Source organism: Octopus bimaculoides, chromosome 7 (assembly GCF_001194135.2).
Source record: "Octopus bimaculoides isolate UCB-OBI-ISO-001 chromosome 7, ASM119413v2, whole genome shotgun sequence".
Taxonomy (NCBI): Eukaryota; Metazoa; Mollusca; class Cephalopoda; order Octopoda; family Octopodidae; genus Octopus; species Octopus bimaculoides.
Genome location: NC_068987.1, coordinates 73,823,726 through 73,833,143, shown reverse-complemented (window position 1 = coordinate 73,833,143; position 9,418 = coordinate 73,823,726). Strand labels below are relative to the sequence as shown.

Genomic DNA, 9,418 nt, shown 5'->3' with positions numbered 1-9,418 from the left:
TATATATATATATATATACATATATATATATGTATGTATGTATGTATGTATGTGTGTGTATGTGTTTGTGTGTCTGTGTTCATCCCCCACCAACATCGCTTGATAACCGATGCTGGTGTGTATACGTCCCCGTAACTTAGCGGTTCGGTATAAGAGACTGATAGAATAAGTACTAGGCTTCCAAAGAAAAAGTCCGTATGTAACTAATTGTGTGTATCTGTGTGCATATCCATATGCCTGAATATGTATCTGCTGATGTATACATTTGTATCTGTGCATATGTGTGTTTACGTGTAGACGTGGATGTGTGAATATATCCGTGGTAGCATATAAATGTGTATATGTATATCGTTTTATGTGTTTATATATGTGTGATGTGAGCTAATATGTGTGTTTATATGTTCGACTGTGAACATGTGTACACCTACTAAATTTATCTTAGAGTGTCGTATATAGTATACTAGCATCTATATGTAATGCGTGTGTATATGGTCTGTCTGAATATATACATATCTATGCATGTGTATGCGAATGTAACTCAGTGTATGCATGCCTGTATGTTTAGTATATGTCTTGTATGTAAATGCGCGTATGTATATATAACGATATAAGTAGGCGTGTGTGAAAGTGAGAGACAGATAGCGTGTGTATGTTTGTGTGCGCGCGTACGTGTGTGTGTGTGGGGGGGGGGAAGTGAGAGTGAGAGAGAGGAAGAAACAAAGAAAAGAGAGAGAGAGAAAAAAAGAGAAATAGCGATATAAAGTGTGACCCAGTTAACCAGATGATATCAATAAAGAGATATGAAACACAGCTGTGTTTTTAACTACTGCTGTATAAACCTTATAATCAAAATGCCAGTTGATATCTCTCGTATATGTTACTATACTAATTTTATATCGTAATTGCATATTTTAAAAAATAGATTTAAGCTTTTATTAGTGTTGTTGTTTAGTTCACGATAAATCTTGATTAAACGAAGGCAAAATCTTGACTAATCAAAGGCGTTCCAATTATGGCCATCCCGTATTTTTCCTATGTGCAGATAACCCAGGATCACATTATTTAACATGACAGTAGATTGTGACATAAGGGCGATGTAGCTGCTATTTCTAACTGGTTGAGTAATAAACTTGAGACTTCCTTGCTAACATGTATATGTTTTGTTGTGTTTAATGGTAGTGCAGATGACAGAGGTGGTAGAGAACGGATCAAAATGTTCCATAGTATTTAGCTACGACCTTTTATGATCTAAGTTCAAATTTTACTGCCAATGTCGCTTTCACCTTAAACCTTTCATCCGATAAAATAAAGAACCACTAAAGTCTTGGAGGAATGAAATCGACTGCATCACTTCCCCAGATGTGTGTCTTAATGCCGAAGTCTGAAATTACTTTCATATGCTGAAAATAGTAGAATAGATTGGTGAGTTAGCAGAATGACTAAAACGTTGCACAAATACTCTGGGCACATTTGTGTGTGTGTGTGTGTGTGTGTGTGTGTGTGTGTGTGTGTGTGTGTGTGTGTGTGTGTGTGTGTGTGTACAGGTGTGACGTGGGTGTGTGGTAAAACGTTTGCTTCCAGATCACATAACCACATGATTTCAGGTTGTGTCTCATTGAATGGCCCCTTAGGCAATTGTCTTCTACTATGACACCGGACCGACCAAGGGCTTGTTAATTTGTTAGTTTGTAACTTAGCGGTTCGGCAAATGAAACAGATAGAATAGATACCAGTCTTAAAAAATTAAGTACTAGTGACGACTTGTTTGACAAAGCTCTTCAGGGTAATGATCCAGCTTGGCCGTAGTCCAATGACTGAAACGAGTTAAGAATAAAACATATATATATATATGTGTGTGTGTGTGTGTGTGTGTGTGTGTGTGTGTGTGTGTGTGTGTGTGTGTGTGTGTGTGTTTGCGTATGTATGTGTGCGTGTAACATAATGACAGAAATATAAGGAGGATATGAGCAGTATCGACCGTTTCAACACTTATTAACCGCTCCATAAAGCATACAAACAATAAACAACAAAGAAAACAGCAGAGACAGATAAATAAATAAATGTTATATCTGACCCCACGTAGCATTTGTCCGATACAACCACCCCAAGTAGAGTTTTTGAACAGTGTGCCGTAGTTCTTGTCAACACATTCACTGATGGTGTATTCGAAATGGGTCATATTGGCCACTTTCTCAAACACATCGATTGTATAGCCTGAGAAGGTACCATTGTGTAGTTCCACAAACGGGGGTTCCTGCAATACGAGAGACAGTAGCAATAGAAAAGTACAATAAAAATAGAGACAGCAATAAAAAGAAACGGTAATAACTTTTTTACTACGATAGATATTCAAGATATTTTTTATTATTATGCGTGTACAAGGAGCAGGAATGTGTAGTCGTTTAAATAGAGCTCTACCATCATCACCAACAACATTAACACTTGAAATGAAGTTGTTATACTGATGCAATGATTCATATTTTTACAGAACCTCAATACTCTAATCGTTTTGCAATATAGGTTTTATTATCAAGGCAGCGAGCTGGCAGAATCGTTAGCACGCCGGGCGAAATGCTTGGCGGTATTTCGTCCATCTTTATGTTCTGAGTTGAAATTTCGCCGAGGTCGACCTTGCCTTTCATCCTTTCTTGATCGATAAAATAAGTACCAGTTGAACACTGGAGTTGATGTAATTGACTTATCCCTCCCCCGAAATTGCTGGATTTGGGCCGAAATTTGGAACTTATATTGGTGTTATAATAGCACAGATTGCGTTGACATAGACAAAAGAAAAATCAAGTTTTCCAAATGAAGAGATATTTAGACTTTCAAACCAGAACAAATAATCAGTTCACTAAAATGAATAAACAAATAAACCTATACTTACACCTTAATTCAATAAATTTTTGCGAGGATTCGAATTTAATTAAAAGTGGGAAAATTTCATTTGAAAATCCCTGTACCAAACTCTATATTATTTTGTAAGCGCACAGTAAAATCTGTCAGTAAAACATGAGTTTTAATATTAGGACTCTTCCAAGACGGCGATCTGACAGAATTGTAAGCACGCCGAGCAAAATGCTTAGCAGTATTTCGTCCGACTTTACGTTCTGTGTTCAAATGTTGCCGGGGCCGACTTTGCCTTTCATCCTTGCGGGGTCGATAAAATAAGTTCCAGTTGAGAACTGGGGTCGATGTAATCGACTTAGGTTCTCCCACGAACTTGCTGGCTTTGTGCCAAAATTTGAAACCAATATTAGGACATTTCCGGTTTTAAAGATATAAGGCAAAATATAAACGCAAATGCAAGAAAATCTGGCTTGACTAGAGTACTTCAGAATTTTAAAATATTTGTGTCTGCATTTAATGTCTCAGAAAGTTGAACTGATCCAACTAATGCTAAATTTATGTACTTAATCTTCCGACAAATGCTCTCAAATACATCCAATTTAGAAATGCTGAAAAAATTGCTTGGAGTCAAAATTCAATGTTTAATGAAACTAAAGACGCATGAAAGGTGTAACGTACCAATTTTATATCTATCGGTCTTCGTCTGCAAATTTATGTAATCGAGGGTATACGTGTTATTGCAGTGTAAATAATCCTTTCTATTAAAGGCATATGGCTCGAAGTGTTGGTGGAAGAGGGAGCTAGCCGATTACATCCACTCCAGAATTTCACTGGTACTTAATTTATCGACCCCGAAAGGATGAAAGGCAAAGTCGACCTTGGCGGAATTTGCAGTGCAATAAAGGTGTTAATGTGTATAGTGCAGTGGTAGTGTTACAGATGAGTAATTTTTATTGTAGGGAAATAATGTTATTGAAAAATTAGAGTAGAAATGGTGTTATTATAGTAGAGAAATAGTGTTAAGATAAGGTATGCAGGTAGTTATTATATTCACTTACAATTATTGTTATAGCTCGCAATTTTTTAAAACGCCAATTGTTGCGGTGGGTCTCGTTCGGATTAAACAGAACCAAACCGGAAGTTCGATTCCAATAGCCAAACTGAAAACAACAAGATAACAAAAACGAACTTGAGACATGTAAATGATGTATTTGAAAAAAGGCATATATGAATGTGTGTGTGTGTGTGTGTGTGTGTGCATTTTTCACACACATATATGATACATATACGTATAATATATGTATATATGTATATCGGAGTAAATGCGTTAAGCAGTGTTTACGTATAATCACAATTTAGGTTAGTTGAAATGTATGTCACATATTTCAACTAACCTAACTTGTGAGTATATATGTATGTTTGCATATATATATATATATATATATGTGTGTGTGTGTGTGTGTGTGTGTGTGTGTGTGTGTGTGTGTGTGTGTATTAAATTCAAATTACGACAAACGTAAATAAACAAACGAAGTTTGCTTTTAGAAGCGTTGAGATGTCTTAGAAAGTTAAAGTGATTTTAAATTCTCAATCGCAGAATAATGCTTATAATATAGCATTATTCTGCGATTGAGAATTTAAAATCATATATATATATGAGGGCGGGGGGTTGTGTTCAGTCAACGTTAACATCCTGCAACTATCTAACCAGTCAACATCCACACACTGTGTCTACCCACTTATCATCAACACAATCTCTAGCCATTAAACGTTTCTATATTCAAATTAAACCAAATCATATGAAATCGCCATTTTGTCTCACCTGTTCAGCAATCTCAGAGCTCTTTAGATGATACAAGCCAAATGTCACCTGGCGATGTCCAGTCTTGGAATCAAATGAGAATGGTCCGCTACATCCATAAAACTGTGTCTGTATTATAGAAGAGTAATTATTTTGGTTATGTCATTAGTTACTCCACCGCTCATATCACTCATGTCACAAAGAAATGATAATTGGCACTTATGCTGCAAACACCATCTAACAATTACATTCACAGCCACTACCGCCGCCACCACTACAACAACAGCAATTTTTTTGTCTACTACTACTACTACTACTACTACTACTACTACTACTACTACTACTACTAATAATAATAATAATAATAATAATAATAATAATAATAATAATAATAATACCCATGATGCAGTATCATGCGCTGATGTAGTACCACTTCCCTGATGCAATACCAGGCAGTGGCTCTCATGGTTTCTGATCTCAACTGATTGGAAGTGTTATCATGTACATTGTTTTGTCTTGGTATAAAAGATGGGCTACAGCAAATATTCTGCTCAATACCACAGATTTGCTTGTCAGTTGCCTGACCCTAACCAGTTGAGCATGTCCCTTGGTGGCTGACGATATGTGCATCTCTGATCATGAGTAGTAGTAGTGGGAGAGCATCATAGCCATGTGTTGAGAGGAATTATTTGGGGTTTGGATAATTCGCCTTTGGAAACATGGGTGTTGCGTTCAACATCCTTAAACAACCCTTATTCAGGGACCGTTTGAGTGGGAGGGGGGCTACTCGATCTGAAGAAAATGCCAACTAGGCCTCACCTGCAAGGTCATGCACTGTCTATCTTGATATGAGGTCACCATGTCGCGCACATATGGTTATGATGCATGTGCTTGATGTGCCCTTATCAAAGGGGTAGTCATAATGGGTATACTGGACTTCGTATATTTGTTCCCCTGTGTCACTTTGATGGCATGCACTGCTCTCTCACTCAATAATAATAACAACAACAACAACGATGATGATGATGATGATGATGATGATGATGATGATGATGATGATGATGATGATGATGATGATGATGATGATGATGGTGATGGTGATGACAACGACGACAATGATGATGATTTCTGTTAGTGGCCACAACGATGCAAGACATTAAGAACTACATAAAAATCTCGAGGTTACGTAAAAGTTTCATGTCTGAAATAGCATTTTGGCATCTGACGGGAGATAATCTACTTAGATGAGAGTAGTCGAGACCCCTCTGAGCTTCTTCAGGCAAAATGGACTATGTTGCAAGTCTACAAATATTAACTCGTCTTTCTTCTGATTACTTTTCTAACTGCGTAATATAACATAATGGTGTAGGAGCTGGCGCAAGATTATCTCGCTCGATGAGGAAAGATAATCCCTTCTGGGCTTCTTAAAGCAATCTTGTCTAGTGCTGTAACATAAACAACTCCTGTTTCTCCAGAACAACCCTAGTTGTAATTGGCATACAACGACAGCAACAACAACGACAACAACAACAACCATGCTAATAATACGACCATCACCATCCAAACCTTACTACTCCAACATTATTATACTCTTCACCATCACCAGACGTTCCATATTATCATGAAGCAACATATGTGTAAAACAAAGGGAAGGGTGTACTCACATCTACTGCTTTTTCCATGAATTGAACGGATGGTGTTATATCATGCATGGTGCAGCCACTAAGCGGACAGCAAATGTTCCATGGTTTCTGTTGTGCACTAGCGTCCAGAGACAGTTCTTCTATTACCGTGTCTATCAATGTCACACTATCCGCTAGGTAGGTTTCGTACAGCTGGAAACGAAAGAGAAACAATAAAATGAATGTAATATCCGTTTCAAAATTTAAACAATATACACCTTCTCCTCGACTTACGACCGAGTTCCGTTCCACCTGAGAGTTCTTAAGTCGATTTGGTTGGTCGTATGTCGAATTTATATTTTTCAGCACTATTTTCATTCAAACGCAGCTGATGCTTGAAAGCGACTGAGACACAGTAGAAGGCAGTGGATGCCTAGGTCTGAAGGAGGCCTGCGTTGCCAAATGCTGCCATATTTATAGTACGCGCAGCTACCCAACGTCCGATTACCGTCCCATTATTTATCCCATTATTTATATATTTATTGTTTATTTATTGTTTATTTATTTTGTGGTCGTGAGTGCATGTGGTCGTAAGTGCGGATAGTCGTAAGTTATATAGATCGTAAGTCGAGGAGAAAATATATGTGGAAATCGGAAGAAATAGAATGAAAAGTCATTTACGTTTCTCGTTTATATTCTTCTGAAAGAAAAAATTAGCAAGGAGAAAAAAACTTGAATCGCAAAACAAAATCTCAGATTCAATAAAAAAAATAAAACCATATACTCTACAGCATCTATTGAGCACTCCACTTTGATTTGGCTGATACAAACTGATGAATGAATATCATATTTACATATGTATGTATGTATGTATGTATGTATGTATGTACGTATGTATGTATGTATGTATGTATGTATGTATGTATGTATGTATGTAAGGGCTACTGTCTATTGCACATTCCTCTCACCCACCATATCCTCCTTCACCGTCACCCCATCCTCAAACTTCGAATTCCTTCCCCATTTACTCCGAACATTTTCAACCAGAACAACTTAGTACTACTTTGCTCTTGCTACCAACCTATCCCTCCCTTTCTCCCTCTCTGTCCACCCCACGCTCTATTGACTCATATTTTCTACCTACTGCTGTATTCTTCTTCCGTCGTCAACCCATCTTCATTCTTTGAATTCTCCCTTCGCCACCCTCCAATTTAATATTCACTTCTCCACTCTCTCATTGTATCAATTCCCCTCTCTCAGTTTCATAGCCCCAACTATCGCCAACTTATAACATTTGTTGTCAAACCAAACAACGACCACCCCTCACAATAATACTCATCGTACCTCTTCCCATTCATCTCCCGACTCACCACTTCTACTTCTCTCAATACCCTGGTCACTTACCCTTCCCTCTTCTTGCTCTGACTCTCCTATCTCTTCTTGCCCTTCCTTACTTCAACACTCCCCTTGAGCTGCCTACTTCCTCCCTCCACTTACTTCTATTGGCCTTCCTCTGCACCCATTCTACCGTTAAATTTCCCTCCAATCTGATTTGAAATGTTATTGGGTCATCCCATATATAATGCGGTTTTTTTCAATTGCATGAACTAAAAGTCGAATGGGACAGGATAAACTACCTGCATCAACTTGCTTTAAAAGCAGGCAATGATTGTACCTTGTCCTTATTCTTAGTGCAAGTTTTGAAGACTGGAGTTCGATTATAATAGTTATTTTTTCAAAGCTATAACGGAAGTGACAAAGGAGCATATTTGGCATATTTTGCTTTATGAGTTCAATAAAGGCAAGAACGCAACGGAAAATGCGAGGAATATTAATGCTGTATATGGGGATCGGACAATAAGCGTAAGCTAGTGTCAACGGCGGTTCTAGATATTCCGAGCCGGTAACTACAGCCTAGAAGAAGAACCTCGTCCTGGAAGATTTGTAGGGCTCGACGAGGACGTCCTGCAAACCCTAGCGGAACGAAATCCCATCGTAACTATTGGGAAACTAGCAAAGAAACTTGAATTTGGTCATTCAACCATTCATCGACACCAGCGCTAGAAGAAAACCGACCATGTTATGTTTCAAGACGAAATGTGTACTTCCAACAGGATAATGATCAGTCACATACAGCAAGGATGACATTCCAAAGACTGGAGCAGTTTGAATGGGAAACGATGCCCCTCCCACCATATTCGCCGGACATCGCCCCATCTGATTATCATTTTTTCCGCAGTCTTCAAAATCTTTTGGACGGAAAAAATATGAATTCTGTAAACGAGGTCAGAACAGTACTGGAGGAGTATTTTTCGTCACTGACAATGAATTTTGGAATAAGGGCCTTGCAAGTCTACTACATAATTGGAAGAGCATTGTAGAAAATGAAGGCGAGTATATTTTAGATTAATAAAGAAATTTGTTTACCTAATTTTGAAAAATAAAAGAAGTATAAAAAAAACTGCCTTATTTATGGAATAACCCAATACCTACCAATCTCTTCAGCCTAATGACGGAAGCCGGATTTACCGAAATGTTTATATACATCCACAGCAGATTGCATATTCTTGATGTTTTGAAAACTACATCTACCAACATTATTACGTAATTCCGAGCCCCCCAGAAACAGCTGTCAGACCTGTACTACTACACATTCTCCTCTGTTAATATATAAATATCTGTATATTTGTACATGAATATTCATCGTTTGAATATTTTCATTCTTGGTTCTCTCTATTTATATGTATATATGTATGTATGTTTTATGTATCTAACCCAGACGGCTTTATTTTTTTATTTGCATCATTATCTCTATATCTGCTCACCTGGATTCCTTTTACGGACGCCCCTTAGCCCACGGACTTAGTCTTCAGTAAAGATTTCGAAGTGTAAGTTAAAATCATTTGAGCCCTTGTAAGTGTTATATATATATATATATATATATAACACATTTTAGTACCGAATGCGAGCAACCAACAGAAGAAACCAACTTTCTTTTAAATAACTCAACTATGTATCGGCCGATTTCGCGATTACTAGAATGAGATCTAGTTTTCGTTCATCAGTATAGATTAATCCCGAAATCGTTCGATTTAGAGATAACGCATTAAAAAAAATTCCGTAAGCTTCCTTTCCTCGATTCAGC

At 37.6% G+C, this 9,418-nt stretch overlaps 1 protein-coding gene across 2 annotated transcripts in view; it reads right to left on the bottom strand.

The window, feature by feature from the left end:
• Positions 1-9,418, bottom strand: part of LOC106867909 (ionotropic receptor 25a) — a 146,218-nt gene that overhangs the window by 18,554 nt on the left and 118,246 nt on the right. For both annotated transcript variants that reach the window (XM_052969756.1, XM_052969755.1), the window contains exons 7-10: positions 6,316-6,486; positions 4,673-4,780; positions 3,909-4,010; positions 2,075-2,254 (exon numbers count right to left, since the gene is read on the bottom strand). In XM_052969756.1, the coding sequence (XP_052825716.1) occupies positions 2,075-2,254; positions 3,909-4,010; positions 4,673-4,780; positions 6,316-6,486 (561 nt within the window). The remainder of the gene's footprint in view (positions 1-2,074; positions 2,255-3,908; positions 4,011-4,672; positions 4,781-6,315; positions 6,487-9,418) is intronic.